The following is a 20,997-nucleotide window of genomic DNA, read 5'->3' as shown; positions in this document are numbered from 1 at the left end:
ATGAAGTATCTCAGTTATCCGATTATTCCAACCCAAAGGGACTAAGCTCACAGAACTCCTCCAGCAACTGTGAGCTGTATACGGTCCAACTGTGATATCCAAGAGATAAGTGTTTTTTTTTTGTGCAATTAGTCACATTCACGAGTCTACTCAGGACAGTAGTCATAGAAACCGATAGGAGGTGTTACTCGTGCAACTCTCTGGTCCGTGGCCGTTCTAACAGTCATCTCGTCAGGAAAAAACATCACAGAGACTGATTCTACAATGATGATGATGATCACGAAATCAAGTGGTTCCCTAAAACTTGGCTGAATCAAAACGTAAACTAAATTTTAACAAAAGTACAGGGTGGTCATAAAGTCCTGCACCGGTATAAATTTTAATAACTAAAGTTATACAAATGATAGAAACAGTGAAAATTATATGAAATATAAAGTCTTAAAGTTTTTTATATAATAATTTCATCCATGTAAATCTGATTTTTATTTTGTTTTATTTATAATTTACATTTCATCAATTTCTCTTTTATTTGCAGATCTTAATTCATTTCATAATCTACGTGGTCTCAATTCTAATCTCAACGATGTCCATTTCCACTTGCAGTCTGCCAAACCGCATGTACTTTTTCTGACAGAATCTCAGTTATCGGTTGATTCAACTACTTCTCATCTCAGATGCCCAAATTATTCCATGTATGATTCCTTTCGCCTCAAAGGTGGTACTTGTGCATATAACCGTTCTGATATTCCCTGTCAGAGACTTGGCAATTTGGAATCTCCTCTCTTTGATCTTCTCTGGCTTAAAATCTCTCTACTTCATTGCGTCAAATCCATCTATTGTCTCTACCGTTCTCCCAACTCCACTAATCACTTGAAGCTCTTTGACTTCCTCTCTTTGTAACTTGACTTTCTCCAGTCCAACTTTCCTAACAGTGAGGTAATTTTCCTTGGTGATTTTAATGTTCACAACTCCAGCTGGCTTCCGTTTTCTAGTCACACCGACCCAGCTGGTCGAGATGCTGAGGCTTTTGCAGTTACTAATGACCTTGCACAGATTGTTCATTTACCTACAAGAATACCGGACAATCCTAATCATACAGCCAATACGCTTGATCTTTTTCTCACAAACAACCCTTCTAAGTACACGGGTCGAAATGAGAGGTCCTTTAGGCACTTCAGATCACAACTTGGTGATTGTCTCTTCTCCAATGGAGCTTTTATCTCATGGCTATTCCCAACCTCGTGTTGTTTGGCATTACAAGAATGCAAAATGGGATGACCTGCGAGACTTCTTTTCTTTGGTCGGATTACTGTTTCAAAACTTCTGATGTCAATGTTTGCTCAGATCGTGTCAGTGAAATTATTCTTGCAGGAATGGAATCCTTTATCCCACACTCCACTTTAAAATCTCGTCCTTTATCTAAACCCTGGTTTTCCAATAAATGTGCTAAGGCTGTTCAAGAGAAGAATGTTGCATATCGTAATGGGGTTATTTCTAATTCTCCAGTTTCATTTTCTGCCTACACCAAAGCTCGCAACAATTGTAAAGCAGTTATTAATCAGTCCAAAATAGAGTTTGAACAGACAAAGAGTAGAAAACTTGCTTCTTGCCCTAATAGTAGCCGAGCATTCTGGTCTCTTGCCAAAGCTATTGGCCGCAACTTTTGCCCATCTCTGCTACCACCTCTGTCCAAACCAGATAGTTCTGTTGTCACTTCAGCCAAGGATAAAGCTGACCTGCTAGCATCCCATTTTTCTTCCAGCTCACGTATTAATGATCTTGGTAAAACACCTCCCACCATTCCCAACACCTTCCATTCAATGCCTCCTGTGGTCTTCCGTCAAAAGGATATCAGAAGGATTTTGATGAATCTTGATGCTAAGAAAAACTCCAGGGCCTGATGGTATTTCTCCACTTGTTCTCCAAGCCTGTGCTCCTGAACTTACTCCTATTCTTTGCCGCCTTTTTTCACTTTCTTATTCCAAAGGTGTTTTTCCTTCTGCTTGGAAATTTGCTCGTATCCAGCCAGTTCCTAAAAAGGGTGACAAATCCCTCCCATCCAATTATCGTCCCATTGCAATTACTTCTACTCTTTCTAAAGTAATGGAGAAATCAATTAACCGCCAACTCTTAAACTACCTAGAAACCTTCCGTCTGATCAACGATCACCAGTATGGATTCCGTCAGTGTCGATCCACTGGAGATATTCTGGCTTATGTTACCCATTTATGGACTGATTCAATGGAAAGGTTCGGCGAAACACAAGTAGTTGCTCTTGACATCTCCAAGGCTTTCTATCGTGTTTGGCATAAAGGTCTTCTAAACAAGCTTCCATCTTATGGTTTGCCAACTGTTTTTAGTAATTGGTTATCCAGTTTTCTCCCTGATCGCTCACTGAGGGCGATGGTAGATGGCTCTCTGTCTTCTAACTTCTCCACTAATGCCGGTGTCCCCCAAGGTCCAGTTCTTTCCACCACTCTTTTCCTCTTATATATTAATGACCTTCTTCCATTGACTGGAAATCCTATCCATGGTTTTGCCGATGATAGAACATTGCATTCCACTTTCCATTTTGAGAAACCTTGTCCTGCTCAATCAGCTTCAACTTCTCGAAAATCTGCTACCAATTCCTTAAATGTCGATCTTCAGGTAATTCTCCAGTGGGGCAAAGACAACTTAGTTGATTTCAACCCTTCTAAAACTCAGTCTTGTCTTATATCTCGTAAAAAAGGATTCTTCTGCTCCATGCTTATCTTTAGTGACACTCCGATTTATAGGTAAAATGATATATCTCTTTTGGGGATTACCCTGACTTCTAATCTCTCTTGGCACAAGCACATTACAAATATTGCTTCCTCTGCATCTAAAAAACTTGATTTTCTCTTTCGCTCTCGGCGTTACTTTTCTTCCAAACAGCTATTCACTCTGTACAAATCGCAAATCCGCCCTACCATAGAATATTGTTCCCACATCTGGGGTGGTGTCCCCAAAACCTCTCTCAGGCTTCTTGATTCATTCAGAGGAGGGCATTTAGATTAATTAATGATTCATCTCTGACAGAGTCTCTCCACTCGCTCTCTCATAGACGTACTGTTTCTGCTGCATGCCTCTTCGACAGATATTTCCAGGGGCACTGTTCTTCTGAATTTGGCTTCTATAATTCCCGCTCTCTCTTTCAAAACAGTCCGAACACGTGCCGCCACCAGCCAACATCCATTTACTGTCCAACTTCAAACTCACAGAACCAACTTTTCATCTTCCTCATTTATTCATTCAACTGCCGTTTTCTGGAACAACCTTCCTTCATACGTATTTCCTGAAAATTACAGTCTACAGAAGTTCAAGTCCAATGTCAACAAATATCTGCTTTCGTCTTCTCAACCTCCAACCCAAGAACGGGACTAAGTAATATAGATTCTAATACCTCTCGTGTTTGGGGTTTACAAAAAAAAAATAAAAATGATATTGTATGATCCCACATGGCGACAATTGAAGAAAAAGTTAACTGCGTCTTTGGCTTGCAGAGTTTGAATCAATAACAGCTGTGAGAAGAAAGTTCACTAATCATTATGAAAAAGATGTAACCCATAAAAAGTCAATAAATAATTGGATGAAAAATTTTAAAGAAACTGGATCAGTTAATGAAGTTCGAGAATCGGCTTGACAAATGTATAAACACTGACGGCGGCTATGTTGAAGTGCGATAATTAAAAACTGCATTAAGAATAAAACTTTAAGACTTAAACTTTCATATAATTTTTACTAAATAATTCCATTATTTATATATATTTAGTTATTAAAATTTAAACAGATGCAAGACATTATGACCACTCTGTATAACTACACTCGCGGCATGATAAAACAAGTTCCTGATTTTCATGGGTGACTATATCGAAAAATAATGCACTAATGTGATTTCATTTATACATACCTTCCTGTATTCAGTCAACACTGTGTAGTGTCCCTAACTCCATTGTCATCAAGCTTGTCAAGAAGGATACTGACTTTGGGACTGTGTTTGACCCTAAGCTTTGCTTCAGTAATCACATAAATAAGCTGCTCACCTGGACAGCTCGACTTCCATGGATTGCAAAACAGCATCTGTAGTATATTTCGGACGTTACAACTAATAGAAATTATATTCTCTCCACTTTTATATTCTGCAGAAATATGGACATCTGTTGACCGTTGCACAATTAGCCCACTTTTTGCTGTTCAGTTTTGGCTCTTAAAATGGGCCATAAACAAACATAAACTTCCTTCAGTAAATGGCAACAACGTCAATTCGCTATAAATTCAAAAACTCCCAACTCTGATTAGGTGAAATGTCTTACCATGACTATTAAAATGATCGTTGGCCAGATTTCTTCACTATCATTCTGGTACTTGTGCGCTTAGAGAGTACCTTAGCCTTCTTTTAGAGCTATCCCAACTTTCTGCTCACATCTCAGCCATCTTAACTTGTCTGATAGGTTTATGCCTTTTCAGATGCTCTCACTTGCGCACTCATTGGATGTTAACCTTAATAAATTTACTCGTGACAGGGAGTACAGACGCCGCATTCCCGAGTCGTATATCTATCTGCCACAAATGAGGCAGAGTTTGATGAAGATGATGAGTAATGACAAACGTTGAACTTCTGCTGACATTTTTACGTGGTTAGACTCACTGACTCTCTACGGACAGCAATAATTTATGAACATCTGTTTCTCACATTTTTCTTATTGCAATTTAAATTTATTCGTACTTACCTATATTGTATTTGTATATTGTGTTGTATGTAACTGTATTGTACTTTGAACTTTCTGTACCTCGTTTTACTGAGTTAGTCGGTCTTAGGAGGGTTGCATGGGTTTTCCTCCTGGAAACTCTGGTTTTTCGTCCAGCAAAAACAGAAAATCTACCTCAGAACACAGAATTTACAGACAATATACACGGAGCAATATGGCCTTAGTCGCTGATGCTCCTAAAATCCTACAACAACAACAACCTCATTTTATGCTTCCATATATGTATTTCCTTATGTTTGATTTATTGAATGTTCTCTTTTTATTATTATTTACATACTATATTATCACTGTTAACCACTGGCCTCGTGGCTATGAAGGGCAACACTGCAATGTTTTTGTATCTATTAGTATTATTATTGCAATAAAGATTTCTAAATATTATTTCATCATTCTGTGATTGAATGTCTTCCCATAAACATCCTTTGTCTTACTTTTCATTAGAAAAACACGCGTGCAGATTTATTTTCCGCTTGGATCTATTATTAACCGAAGAAGAAATAATCGAGGATTCTCCCCAGTTCTTAGCAGAATTTTAAATGCAAATTGGAAAAAACAAACCAAATTTAATAAGACATTTGGAAACAACTTCTGAAAATTTTATCGTTAAATCATATATTTTTTTCAAAAATTTTCAAAGAAACGAACACGATAAGATAAGACTAATCGTATAGTTTTACAATATCCGTATATCGGATAACTACTCAAGAAACTCAAAAACTCCTCTGGGAAATGTATGGCATTGCTACAAATCCAATAAAAAGCAATTTCTATTGGACCAAATCATTAAGAGCTTCTTGAAGGATTTTTGCTAATCCCAGGTGTACTGAACGAGTCAGGAAGATGAAATTTCCTACAATTATAATAATTGAGGTTAAAGGTATTTCGTTAATGAATCTTCGAGTGAATGCAGCAATTCAATTAATAGTTTTCTGTTTGCCGGGGGATGGTAAATACATTGCCAAACGCACTGCCACCTCTCAACGATCAAACCTACACACACCATTACAATCATAGGGAAAAATTTCCTCATAACTCCTTTTGAAGAAACTTAAAAAATGGAAAGCAGCATCCTCTAAACGGTGTTTCACAGACTGGTGCCGGTCAACCAGAGAGTTTGGATTGATCTGCAGGCAAACATATTGTTTCCGCTAATACATTTAAACATACATCCAAAAGTTAAGGTAGAAAAGTTTGCTCTCAGAGTATTTTTGTTATCGGCGGTATTAATACTCCCAGTGAAACTTGAATTACGTAAGACTGCTCCAGTTTTTTGATTAAACATGATCTCAAGAATTTATTTTAATATATATTTATGTATATATTTTTCTTGGTACCTCAGAATGGTACTAATTTCATTAAATTTATTATGATATGTTACACGAAACCGAGGAGCATAGAATAAAGATTCAAAAATGATAAAATTAAGTCCTTGATTTATTCACTAAAATTTCACTAGCTCTCTCCATCCTTCAATTATTGATTTACAGAATCATATTGTATATGTCATGAAATTTCATGGCACATTGAATTCTACGTAGTATAAACTGGCGAATGGTGTCCTATCTATAATTGTAAGATCTTTGCTAGTACGCAGAAAAAGGTCATTATTCCTCCTTACAAGGCGATGGCTAGACCACACTTGTAGTATTGTATTCAGGACAGGGGACAGCACCTAAAAAAAGACGTAGAACTTCTGGAGGTGGTTCAGAGAAAGACCAGATTGGTGATGAGTGCAAAGCGATGCTCATTTCGTTTTCTTGTATTATTTGGTCTTACGATACCAATACAGTATTGGTACCAGTATTGGCAATACTAATTGGCAATACTATTGGCAATACAATATTAATGTTCACAGTTCCTTACATTTTTGGTAAGTTCGATTATTATTCCTTAAATTAACAGCATTGTTTCTTTTTCTGTGAATAATAGAAGTGAAAAATAAATAGTTATCCTGTTACTAATTAATTAATAATATATAAAAGTAACTGTTTCCATATCACTGCGCATACATCACAACCTAATGTAAGCGAACGCGCCTAATCCAGAACAACTTTTATATCGATAAAGAATCTACATTTGTTTTATGTATAGATATTCATCTTTAAAAAAAAGTATTAATTTTCACGTATTTGATACCACATAGTTCAATTTTGAAAAATGTCTTCAAGGACCAGGTTTTTTTTTTTTTTTTTTTTTTACAATCCGGGTCTAAGTACATCCACGGTAGGTGATGCCAAACAAGCCACGTCCTTTTCAAAATAATAATTAAGTTTATGGTGAAATGGCAATTTCGGTATTTTTTTAAATACCTTAATTTATCAATAATCATCTGCCTTCTAATTTTAATCATGATTACAATAAGATATTTATAGTCTAGAAAACATGCTAAATTATATTTTTAGACAAGTGACTATTTATTCTTTCTGTGTTTAATAAGACATCCATCGACCTGTAAAATACAATACCTCGTAAATGGTGGGATAACTTCGAGTTGGACTTGTTTTAACTACGATAAAGGTATGAAGGAAATGAGATTTGATGCAAGCTGGAGAAAAATGCGTGTTGTCAGCCTCTAAGAATACAACGCACACGATGTCATTTCCAATGTGTCTTTTTTTCTGAAGCTACAATATATAATAAATATCATAATTAATGATTGCAGAAGTTAAAAATATCCTAACATTATATACTAATATAAAATGAATAATATAAAAAATACTGTGTAAAAATTTAATATATTACGAATATTTTATATCTAAATAGTAATTGGGAGAGAAAATAACGAAATAAACAGCATAGCGTGATGTGATGTGTGAGGGCTGCTGTTCCTACTTGGGGAACAGCAACCCTCAAAACCTTGCAATTTGCTGCATATGTCGAGCATAGCCTTTCTCTACGAACTTTGAACTAGATTCGCTACTTATTGCATTGATCTCATATTGTGGAGACACTTCGCTAAGAGTGGTATTGCATTGCTCTAAATAAAAAGTCCTGCTACAAAGGAGAAAAGTATATTGATTTTTATTTAGTGTACGTCAATACCCCAACTCGGGTTTAGACTCATTCGAAGTTAATCTAGAACTCACAACTTCGCAATCTCAAAACTCTCAACTTCCCTTTAGGGGGTAAATTTCTATCAGCTTGGCCCCACACTTGTAGGTAGAAGGAATTTGTTTTGTAGAGACGGGATACACTTAAACAAAGGTGGCGCAAAGGTTTTTGCCAGTATTATTGAGGATACCTTAAAGGTTCAGGGAAACTGCTAGTTAGGGGGTGGGATGTGGGTAATAGTGACACGCGTTTATCTGATAATATTGGTCAAAGTAACTCTTGCACGTACCTCAAGAGTTCTTATCTGTTACCCCAACTGGACATATTATTTACGGTGGGATGAGATTTAATTTAACGGAATTTTAAAATAAGCGCAAGGAAGCAGAAGTGCACTACTCCGTCCCTGGTTGTCACAAAGTAGAAAATAGTTAATCTGGAACATAAAAGAATTGATATTGCCAATAGTCGTGACGACAGACTTTCGTTAAGTTATAACGTCTTCAGTTGCGGTGTGAAATGAAAAGTAACGCGTGCTGTATTTTAAGGAATTTTCTATACTCTCGTGATGCTCTTTGGGACACGTGGGAATCTCAGATGTGAAAGATTCCAAGCCGAGGAAAGGTGAAAGGGAAGTTTTGCGTTTAGGATGTTGAGATTAGTATTGCGTCGAAACCATTCGATGATGAGGGCTTCATATTGAAGAATTTTGTGGCTGGTTTTAAGTCTTATAATGGTGATAGCGGAGTCAATTAAAGGAGTGTGATTGTGGGTTTGGGCATGACTTGTGAGTTCTGTACTAGCTTGTCCCGATCTAAGACTATTATAGTGGTATGCGCGAGTGTTGGAGATTTTGGTGGAACCAAACTTGGTAGTAGTACTACCAATATAACAGGCATCACAGTTTGGTTGACATTTAATCAAGTAAATTACATTGTTCAGGTCGTTGGTTGGGTATTTGTGTGTGTCTTTGTAAGTGTTGAATAAGGATCCGAGTTTATTACAAGCTGAAAAAATAAGGGAGATATCAATACCTGAAAAACACAACTCACAAAAACACTCATAAAACATTTCACAGGTACTGATATCTTCCTTATTTTTTCAGCTTATAATAAACTCGGATCCTTATTCAACACTTACAAAGACACACACAAATACCCAACCAACGAAGTGAACAATATAATTTACTTGATTAAATGTCAACCAAACTGTGATGCCTGTTATATTGGTAGTACTACTATCAAGTTTGGTTCCACCAAAATCTCCAACACTCGCGCATGCTACCACTATAATAGTCTTAGATCGGGACAAGCTAGTACAGAACTCACAAATCATGCCCAAACACACAATCACACTCCTTTAATTGACTCCGCTATCACCATTATAAGACTTAAAACCAGCCACAAAATTCTTCAATATGAAGCCCTCATCATCGAATGGTTTCGACACAATACTAATCTCAACATTCTAAACGCAAAACTTCCCTTTCACCTTTCCGCGGCTTGGAATCTTTCACATCTGAGATTCCCACGTGTCGCAAAGAGCATCACGAGAGTATAGAAAATTCCTTAAAATACAGCACGCGTTATTTCTCATTTCACACCGCAACTGAAGACGTTATAACTTAACGAAAGTCTGTCGTCACTACTATAGGCAATATCAATTCTTTTATGTTCCAGATTAACTATTTTCTACTTTATGACAACCAGGGACGGAGTAGTGCACTTCTGCTGCCTTGCGCTTATTTTAAAATTCCGTTAAATTAAATCTCATCCCACCGTAATGCATTAACTTAACCATTCCACCTTATATTTAGCCAACAGTCTTTTCATAAAACTATTGCAGATTATATTCAAGGTGAATACCGCACTTTAAGCATTTCGCTATTTTTATATTTAGTCTATTATCACGATACTATAAGAATTCTATAACTTTATACATATACAAGAACAGTAAGTCTTAATTGTTTATATAGTAATGTTAGAAGTGTAGTCAATAAAATGAGCGAATTCGAACTGCTGGTTAAAACAAGTAACGCGGACATAATAGGGTTTACGGAGCGTGGTGCCACCCGGAAATTGGGGATGATGAGTTTCAGTACGGCTTGTATAATGTATTTAGGAAGGATAGGTTAGATAGAAGGGGTGGTGGGGTAATGCTTCTTATCAAAAGCAGCCTGAATGCGACGATAGCTTTCCCGGATTCAGACGTTTCACATGCTAGTATAGAGTCTGTATGGTGTGAGGTAGTTGGAAACAAAGGTATAATGCGAGTAGGAGTAATCTACAGACCAGGTGATTGTGAAGATTATGACGAAAGCCTCTACATGCAAATGGAATGGGCAATTAAGCGTCAATGTCTTATTATGGGTGATTTCAATTTGCCTCTAATTGACTGGAGTAAATGGGAAGGAAACTCGAAATGGGGAACAAAATTTTTAAATCAACTAGATGACTGTTATTTGTATCAACATGTCAGGGAAAGTACTAGAGAAAAGAATATCCTACACCTCATCATCACCCATGAATCAGATGACATAAGAGGACTGACAGTAGAGGAATCAGTAGCAGGAAGTGATCACGGAGTTCTACGGTGGATGATGATGAGAGAGGTAGTAGCAGTAAAAGGCAAAAGAATGGGTTTTAATTTCAGAAAAGGAAATCACGATGCCTTAAGGTACTACATGGCCTCTATTAATTGGGTAGATATCGCGCAGAGAATGAATACATTTGAACTGTGGTACGCTTTTAAAACATTAATCACAGATGCCTTGAATGCGTATATACCATTAAAAAAACATACTCCACGAGAAGGGTTCCAAGTTGGATGAATAGTGAAGTTGCCACATTACTTGAGCAGAAAAAGGTGGCATGGAAAGGTTACAGAGCAATAAAAAAGTACTGAAGCCTATAACAGCTACAAGATGATCTGTAATAGAGCCACAGAAACGGTTCGACAGGCAAAGGCAGTTTATGAGAAATCACTAGCAAACAGAGCAGAGAGGGGGGATAAAGAATAATAATAATAATAATAATAATAATAATAATTTATTTATCCCTATTTTGTGTTACAATTGTTGGGAGATAACAGCAAGAAGGGAGGGAGAACACATAAGCCAGAGGCTTTTTAGGGGGTGTTCCCTTTGAAAAAGATAACAATAAAAACAGATACATCATGAATCGGACATGTTTCTACATTCCATTACCGAGACTACGTAAACCAACCACACATGTCGCGTGGTTAACAACAGTACTAATAATTACATTGTGAGTACTTTTATAATAACAAGTATGAGAGAAAAATTATGAAATAATTGCATAGAATGTTACAATTTATGACAGCTATTCCTTCAACTTGTTTACACAATTTCCAAACTGGTATGCATTATGGAAAGTTCAGGAGTTGAGTGGAAGGTGATTTAGATCAGACCTCCCTGGTGATGTGTTCAGTCAGGAGCTTCTTGAACTTGTTTAGTGAAATGGCATTTTTGATGTTTTCAGGAAGATTATTCCAGGTTTTTGCGCCTCTGTATTTTATATTTTTCTGGCCTATGGCTTTTCTGAAAAGCGGAACCTTCAGGTTCGCTTCATTTCTTAAATTATATCTTATTCTTTCTTCTTCTATTGTTATAAAAAAGGATCTGAAGAGAGGAGGAAAGTTTGGTGTTTTCAAAGCATTGTAGACAAAGACCGCTTCAGCTTTTTGTATCAGTTGGTAGATGCTTAAGGGTCTCGCTTCCTTATATCTCGAAGTCACCGATGCATTCCAGGGAAGGCCCAAAATTGAACGAACACATCGATTGACAATTGAATTGATTCTCGTAAGGTTATATTGACTGGTCGTACCCCATGAGATAATTCCATATGTGAAGTGAGGCTGTATTAAGGAAAGGAATACTAGTCTGAGAAGGGAAGGAGGTACCAGGCAGAGGCTCGGGCGAGTATTCCTGCTAGTGACGAAGTTTTCTTTCGTAAGGTGATCATTTGTTTATCCCAACTCAGCTTGTCATCTAGCCAGATTCCTAGAAACTTGGTATCATTCACCCTTTCCAGTTGTTTTCCTTTGTATGTTATTTCGAAATCAATATTCAATGGTTTATTTTTCGTCCTAAACACCATATATTTGGATTTTTCTGGGTTTAGTATCAGCTGATTCTTTTGAAGCCAACTATGCATTTCAGAGAGCAGGGCAGAGATCTTGCATTGAAGTTGGTTAGGGTCTTTATCAGTGATTAGAATAGAAATGTCATCGGCATACGCTACTAGGTGGGAAGATGGAAGATGAGAGAGGAATTCATTAATGTAAAGAACAAATAGGATCGGTCCGAGAAGTGAGCCTTGAGGTACTCCCCTAGAGAAATAAGAAATGTCTGAAAAAGACTGGTTTGTTTTAACGACAAATGGCCTATCACTAAGGTAGTCTTCAAGGAGAAGGTTAATTTTTCCTCTCAACCCAAGATTGTTGAGCTTGTTGAGTAGGATATTATGATTTATGCAGTCAAAAGCTTTTGATAGGTCTAGAAACAGTGCTATTGCATAGTGACCCTTTTCAAGACAGTCCGTGATCCTGGAGCAGAAGTCAACAATTGCCAGGTCAGTGGATCTTTTTGAACGATAAGCGTACTGTTGTTGATGGATAAGCTGATTGACTTCCAGGAAGCCCATGAGTCTGCCGTGAAGAATTTTTTCGAATAATTTTGCAAAAACTGAGAGTAGAGCTATTGGACGAAAATTGTTGATAGAGTTACAATTTTTCCCTTTAGGAACAGGAACAATGACTTCTTCCCATATATAAATGCCAAGAAGAGCAGGACAAACCAGATCGGATCTTTACGTAAGGGAAAGGGGGATAGTATTAAATACACCAGCTGCCGTTGCAGATGAACTCAAAAGTTATTTTGCATCGATATTTACCAATGAAAAACCTTTTGTGGCAATGGGAAATTGTGGGAGCGAAGTTGAAAAATATGTAATTAATGATATTGAAATTTCGCAAGATTATTTAATGAAAAAACTTTCGAGCCTACAGGCAAGTAAAGCTCCTGGAGCTGATGGAATATACCATATAATCTTAAGGGAGGCGGCAAGCCAGTGCATTGAACCATTGAGGCTAATTATGTGATCATCACTAGGCTCTGGGGAGATTCCCTTGGATTGGAAAAGTGCCAATGTATCTCCAATACATAAGGGTGGCTCTAACAGTGAAGTGGGAAATTATCGACCTGTCAGTCTGACTTCAATGGTAGGGAAAATCATGGAGGCAATAATCAAGGGTGGAATTCAGGATCATTTGGATCGAATTGAAATTCTCAAGGATACTCAGTATGGTTTTGTAAAGGGAAAATCATGTTTAACAAATCTGGTTCGCTATTTTGAAAGGGTCACTCACGAGCTGGATTTAGGGAATAATAATTTCGACGTTGTTTATTTAGATTTCAGCAAAGCTTTTGCCACATGAGCGGTTGCTTTATAAGCTGGAACAGGTTGGAATCACTGGAAAAATCCTTAGACGGATAGCAGGATGGCTTCAGGGCAGAAGGCAGAGGGTTGTAGTAAATTGCTATTCCTTAGATTGGGTTGATGTAAGAAGTGGGGTTCCCCAAGGATCAGTATTAGGACCACTGTTGTTTTTTTCATAAAAGACATCGACGAAGGGATAGAGGGCGTGATGTCTAAATTTGCAGATGATGTTAAAATTGGTAGAGTGGTTAATGATCATTGTCAAGCTGAGCTTCTTCAGAGAGACCTAGATAGACTTCAGGAATGGTCAGAAAAATGGCAGCTATGCTTTAATCCAACAAAGTGTAAGGTATTACACCTGGGAAACAGTAATCCCAAAATAACTTATTCACTTGGTGGAGTTCAACTAAACCCAGTACTGGAGGAAAGGGACTTGGGTGTTACGATACGGTCAGACATGAAATTCTCTGAGCATTGTAAACAGGTTGCAAGGAAGGCCCATGGTGTCCTATCGATGATCTATCGAACTTTTGCAAGTAGAGATGGGGACGTGATAATCCCATTATATAAGGCTTTTGTTAGACCACACTTGGAATACTGTGTTCAAGTATGGAGACCGCACCTAAAGAAAGACATCGAGCTTTTTGAAAGGGTGCAAAGACGAGTATCTCGCCTGGTGAGTTCGGCAAAAGGGTGTCCATATGAAGAAAGACTTCGAATATATGGGTTGCAGAGTTTGGAAACTAGACACCTTAGAGGAGATTTGATTTAGGTGTTTAAGGCTGTGAGAGGCATCAGCAAAATGAATGAGGACGGAATTTTCAAAGGTTATAAATGATGCTAGAACTAGGGGATATAAGTTCAAGTTACGGGGGGGAAATGTTTAGATTGGGCTGCAGGAAGTTTTATTTTTGCTAGCGAGTTATAAATTACTTGAATAAGTTGCCTACATGGGTGGTAGAGGTTGACAGTTTGAGGAAATTCAAAGGTCATCTGGATAGTACTTTCGGGTTAGGGAAGCGCATAGGATGATAGGTTTAATTTCCTTTTCTTTTACTAATCATTATTATTTATTTATTTTATTGATTTATTTTTTTTATCGTTGTTTTTTTCGTTTTATTTATTTTTTTCTTTTTTTGGCCGGTGCAGCATAAGCCAGAGGTTTTCTTGCACCATGCGGCTAATACTAACTTAAAACCTCAATTTAGATCCTATCTGACAAGTCTCTCTCTCTCTCTCTCTCTCTCTCTCTCTCTCCGGATCCGGACTTTGACTCTGGAGTCTCATTGGTGGGGAGGTAGACATTTCAACGACCCTAAACAACCTAGTGACGAAATATATCCACAGTATGTAAGATACGAGATGGTACAGTAAGTAAAGTAGACATAATTAATTTCGGGGCAAAAGTCTCAAGTTACGAAATTTACTTACTGCACTTACGTACCCACCAATGAAACCGCAATCAGAGGAAAATAATATTTGCCGCCCAAAGTAAACCCAACTAGTATTCCTCTTTCAACGTCTGTCACATTTTTTTTCTATATCATATTCCGGAATGAGGAAATGAGACTGGCAGGCATGAGTGCTCGAGCGGCAGAGGGGAAGATTTTTCATAAGCTTTTTCTCCCACTGATTTTAGACAGCATTACTTTTAACTTCACTTTCTATCATTTCACACCTTTGCTAAGCTGTTGAAGACAAATATCGACTTCCATAAAGTATGTATATTCTCCCATAGAGATTTGTTTGCGGTACTTATGTCAGCATAATGTTTATATAGTGTAGTTCACTACAAATATGATTGCCGCTGCTGTGATTTGAAATTTGATTCATCCTATTTAGTCCTATTGAGCATTTCGCGAGGAGGTGGTGGGAATTATTAATTTAGAAGAAATATATACAGGTGTGGCAACAAAGTTGCCGGACTGGTGCTGTCAAGGTCATGTTTGATGAGTTTGAAAATAAAAGGAAGTGGTATGTTGTAATTCAAGCTTCCTCCAACGGATAGTTGTACAGAGATTCAGTAGGCAGACAGGTTACAATTAACAAGTTTCATTAGTAGCGTTAACATTCCGTTTCATGACTTTGCAATGGAGCAACGAACAACTATCAAATTTTGTTTTAAACTGGGAAAATCTACAACAGAAATGAATGGTAAAACTGTTTCTGGTGATGAAACGTTAAGTCATACCAGTGTGTTTGAATGGTTTAAGCGGTTCAAAGATGGACGTAAGGATGTTCGCGATGACCCTAGAAGTTGGCGTCCGTCAATCTCTCTCTCTCTCTAAATGAGGACAGAGTTGCAGAAGTTGGAAAGTGTGGCAAGAGATCATTGTTTGACCTTCAGAATGATGGTTGATGAATGATATGAATAAGGAGACGATTTTTCAAATTCTGCATGATGATTTAGTGAAAAGGAAAGTCTGCGCAAAATTTATGCCGCGCAGCCTCACAGAAGAGCAGAAGCAACGAAGAGAGAGAGAGAGAGAGAGAGAGAGAGAGAGAGAGATGTCTTGTCAAGACAATCCTAATTTCGTCGACTACATTGTCATTGGAGACGAGTTTTTGGTGTTTCAGTACAACCAGAGACGAAGCGTTACAACCAGAGACGAAACGCAGCATGCTACGGTTTTCAAAATCAAGATGATACTGATCATGTTTTTCTTGTGAATTACAAACAGGGTATTATTCATAAGGAATTTGTACCTGAAGGGAAGATGAAGAGAGTCGATGCTACGTTCTACTTACACGTGCTTCAAAGACTATTCAAACGCATTTCTCGGGGGAAGCTGCAATTTCGAGAAAAAGGCAGAGCCCCCGCCCATTCTGCGCTTGTTATGAAAATATTTCTGAAGAAACATGGCATTGTACAGTTAAACCATCCACTCTGCTCTCCCGATCTAGCACCACTTGACTTCTTCTTCTGTTACGAGGAAATGGGAAAGAGGAAGAAGCCAATTGCCTGACAACAGCCCTGAAAGGAAAGAGATTTCAGAATGTTGAGGACATAAAGAAAAGCATAAGTGCCGAACTGAACGTCATCTCTTTGGATCCTACGCTGACTCTTTTCAGAAACTTTTAGAATGGTGCATTATTAACGTGAATTGATAATACACTTATTCCTCCAGCTCAGATTACGCACATCAGGGATCATAAATTCAAGTTGAGGTCCTTCCTCAAGGACGGTTGCAGAATAGGTGTGCAGAAGTTGGCTTTTAGCCAACTAGTGGTTGATTTCTGAAACAAACTTCTATCTGTTGTTGTGGAAGCTGATAGCTTAAATAAATTCAGGAAAGAACTAGATAAACTATTGCTATTGAAAGAATGAAGAGGTGAATGGAAGGTGTCTTGTTTTTTTTTTTTTTTTTTGGCTGATGCTGTATAATCTTGCTTTCTTGCATCATATGCCACAATAACTTTTGTGAAGGCTACGTGTATCATATTACATTACCACCACGGACATCCTCTTTAACAGTTACGTTAACCATTTTTTTTCTCGTTAGATTAAAGAAACACATGCTTACCTTTTGTGGATCATGGTCCTCATGTGGAAGCAAAGTGGAAACATGAAACATGATTTCAATACCCCGCCAACACGTGTAGACTGATTCTGTACCTGTCAAATCATGGACCGTGTCCAGTCCTCCCTTGTATTTGTCAAATCCTAATTGAAGTGAAACATTAAAATTATTAAATGTCGCATTTCGGTTGTATTTATTAAAAACTATTTAATTTTCGAAGGTTTTTTTTTTTTCCCCTTCAAGTTTGTTCATATGAGCCTTTTATAACGAGAAGTTCACCTAAATAGCCCTCTTAAACAAAATATTTTCTTCCAGCAATGTGCCAAAAACAGTACTCAATAAGAAATTGTCTTAGAAATAAATTATGTAGAAGAAATTATTAAAAATATAGTAATTTTGTTCATTAATAGAGTAATTTTGTTCATTAATTCAGATGTATGTCAGCTTAGTAGGCTTATCAGTAATTTAACCTCAGATATATGTATATAATTTGGCAATATTTGTTTCAAAGCTTTTAAATTCTCTTTTTAAAAAATACCTTTAAGTCGAACTTTGGCACCCAAAATGGAAAGAAAATCTTCGAATTTATTACTATTCTTGTAATTGGAAAGAATTTGTTCTTCTGTGCATTGTCCTTCTTGCACGAAAATCACACCGACCTTTAATTCTGCTTTGATGAACACCTGAAAAGTAGTTTTTAAATAAAGATAGTACTCTGAAATCATAAAAACAGTGGTTCTATTTTCCTTATTATGATTACATTCTCATAATATTTACGTTTTTATATTTATTGCAATGTGGTATTTATAACATAGGTGGCGGTAATTTCAGAATTTCCTACACTCATAAATGCCATGAAAAGGAAAGAAATAAATCGTTTGATTAGCCAGAACAGTCGTTTGGCTATCTTCTGCTAACCTAAGAAGTAGGAGGAGAACTCGTTATTGAAAAGAAGTTAAAATAAGAGTTGTTTTCATAACTTATTTAAGTTTCTTACCTGATCTAACTTCAGTAGTTCATCCTGTGTGGAAGGCAACTGTCCTAGTACTAAATTTGGTCTTATGCTTGCTTCGTTTCCCAGTGCATGGACAACAGCTTCTCTATCATAGCGGTCGGCACATATACTGGAGGTAGGCACTAAACCATGGAGCGTATAGCTACAAGTGCGCACCATGATTCTAAATAAAAATACAAATATTGTGATTTTCAATATTCATATATCACTTCTCTTATATGTTACTTTTTAAGAGAATCACCGATCAGTGTCTTTATTAATCCTACTAGCGTAAGTATAATAATAATAAAGAGAATAAAAATAACATATTTTTTTATTTATATCAGTTTAACCACTAAAGGTTTCATTCATAAACATCCAAGTAGAGAGAGACGATGTACATTAGAGGCAAATTAAATACAAATTGCCGTTCTCCCACACTGGGTGGAAAAGATCTAAATTCGAGTTCCGTCTGACGTGAGGAATTTTTATGGCCTTTTTCACAACGTAGCTGAGTTAGTCAGTCTCCCGCGAAGGAGTATGGTTTTTTTCTCCCGGAAACTCGGGTTTTTCGTCCAGAAAACAGAAATGCGGCCTCAGAATACACGCAATTTACAGACAATATATATGGCCTTAGTCGCTTATGCTCCTAAAAACTCTGCTACTACTACTATTAGTGCATACGTTTCAGCCAGAGATTACTACCTATATACTTCGTCAGCGCAAATCTTTTCAGGATCGAATCTAAACTGGTTGTATATAGTGACCTCATTAGCTGGAAACATGTATTATAAGCTTGACAGATTATATATATTGAGTTGGAACACTACTTCTTAATGTTAAAACACTACTTCTTAATGGAAGTAGTGTTTTAACATTATTTCTTGCCCTTTGCGAAAGGAGGGAGAATTATCTTGAATATGTCAGGTGAGTCAATTATTTTTGGTAATTAGCTTACAAAGGGTGAACAGATTCTTAATGAGCATTTGGTATTATTTCCATGGGATGGTATTTCCAATGTAAGTTTCTTTGATAAGTTGTAAGGGTGGAGAACTACAATTGCGAGGCACAGAGTGCAGTTGGTGTGAGGCACCTTTGGAAAGACGCTGCTAGCCTTTAAAAGTGTATCTTGCCAGTTCCTACCTTACAGCCCACATCACTGCATACGTTTTTCTTTTAGTCTTTTTAAAATAGCGGAGAAAGGGAAGGTCTTCGTCTAAGGTGAGTCCCATATGGGATGGATTGTTATTTTTATTCTTTTTATTATTATTATTTTGTTTATTTTATCAATTTTTCAACCACTTTAGGTTTAAGAAACTTGCCATCTCCCTTTGACATACACCTCCGCCTAAAAATTTGGAATCACAGCGTATCACAACAGTTTTCAAAATTTTTTTTTTAATTAGCTGTGACAGATTAGCTATGTAAGGTTTAATACATAAAAAACACTATAAATTATTTTAATATTTTTATTAAGCATTGAAAAATTTACAGCAAAAAATATTGAAAGGATTAATATTAACAACTATACTGATTTTTCATCATCAAATATACTCCACGAGATTGTATCATGGCTTACGCATAGGTGGCATTCTGGCGATTAATTTTATAATAGTGCCTTGACTAACTTTATTCCAAGCGATCTGCAAGGTTTCTTATAAATTTGTGATGATGGGAAGGCTTTGCGGAATTGACGGTCTGGATATCCCATAAAAGCTCTATGGGTGTAAGTCAGGTGATTGAGATGGCCACACCATAATTTTCAGTCTCCCCTCTCCCCCGTTATTTAGTTGCTAGAAATTCCCTGCACAGCTTAGAGCTGTGTTTCAGGTCATTGCCTTGCTATAACATAAAATTTCTTCCACAAAATCGAAGTCCAGAGGATATTGCATTATGCTTAAGAACGTTTTTATGCCTTCTTTTCTTAAAATGCCTTCAATTCTGACGATGCCATTCACTCCAGGAAAACAGAGGCAACTCTAGATCATGGTGGAACCCCTTACCGAGCTTGCCTGTAGGCAATAAACAATATAAAACCATTTTTACTTCAATTGATCGTCTCACATATGTACATAGTCTCAGGCAAAGTAGCATGGTTTTTTCTCCCGGAAATTCGGGAGAAACAAAACTTACAACTCACTCTCTCTGAATGACGTTTGTTCGATTTTATTAGTTACAACTGATACTATTCATTATATTATTGAAAAACATTCTAGAATCATCTACAATCTTCTATAATATTTAAACAATATTTCCACTTTCTACAGTATTCTAGAATCATCTACAACGTTCAGAAATCGTCTACAATAGTCTACCACGTAAAAAAAAAAAAAAAAAAAAGTAAAGTGCAGCCATTATCAACCCACTGCAGGATGGAAGCCTCCTCAACAATTCATGCTGAGGGAAATGGACCATAATCTGCCACGCTGGTCCAGTGCGGGTTGGCAGATCGACCGTATTCAGCAGTCAGGGGCTTGAACCCCCCCCCGTCTACTCAAAGAGCGTGTGCTACTGCACTCCCGCTCCACGTACTACACCCTTCTGAAATATTTTTGTATATTCTAGAAATTTCTTAAATAATTATAAAATATTATTTAAGTTTTTTTTTTATTTTTATACATTATATAAAATATTTAATAAAAACTGGTGAACAAGTTGATCCTATTTTAATAAAAACTTTGAAATATAAGAAAAATGAAACGTGATTCCAAAACGTTTAGGAGGGAGTGTATAATTCTAATCAACAGCAAAATCCCTGAGCATCGAATCTGATATTATACATTATTTATCATTCAAGTATTTATCTAATGTTAATTTATTTGCATAATATGATTTATGTTTTCACCTTCTTCGTGCTTTCTAACTACTTCATATTTTGTTCTTCTTTCCTCTTATAGGCTGGCAATCTGTACAAAGAACAAAACTTATCATTTTCAAACCTATTTTAATTTGTCATTTCTAATTTGTATCTTTTCTGATACATAATTTCTGTGATATGCACTCAAAAATGTAGTCTCCTAACCCAATTTTACATGCATCAACATTTTCGTCACAATGACGTCACGTGATTCATTCAGTGCTCAAAGGAAAACTGTTTTATTTCATTATTTGCTATTTACGTCACAGTTTCATTCTCCTTGCACTGCAGCTCGCCTCTCTAAGTAACTGGTATTTGGCAACCGTTT

At 36.9% G+C, this 20,997-nt stretch overlaps 1 protein-coding gene across 3 annotated transcripts in view; it reads right to left on the bottom strand.

Moving 5' to 3' along the window:
• Positions 1-20,997, bottom strand: part of LOC150080164 (uncharacterized) — a 150,423-nt gene that overhangs the window by 77,837 nt on the left and 51,589 nt on the right. For all 3 annotated transcript variants that reach the window (XM_090381804.1, XM_090381803.1, XM_090381805.1), the window contains 4 exons: positions 17,816-17,996; positions 17,357-17,501; positions 16,822-16,961; positions 7,256-7,414 (listed from right to left, as the gene is read on the bottom strand). In XM_090381804.1, the coding sequence (XP_090237930.1) occupies positions 7,256-7,414; positions 16,822-16,961; positions 17,357-17,501; positions 17,816-17,996 (625 nt within the window). The remainder of the gene's footprint in view (positions 1-7,255; positions 7,415-16,821; positions 16,962-17,356; positions 17,502-17,815; positions 17,997-20,997) is intronic.

This window comes from Mastigoproctus giganteus, chromosome 9 (assembly GCF_048544385.1).
Source record: "Mastigoproctus giganteus isolate SK-2022 chromosome 9, ASM4854438v1, whole genome shotgun sequence".
NCBI classification, from domain to species: Eukaryota; Metazoa; Arthropoda; class Arachnida; order Uropygi; family Thelyphonidae; genus Mastigoproctus; species Mastigoproctus giganteus.
Note: the sequence above shows the minus strand (reverse complement) of the source record. Positions and strands in the feature narration are given on the sequence as shown.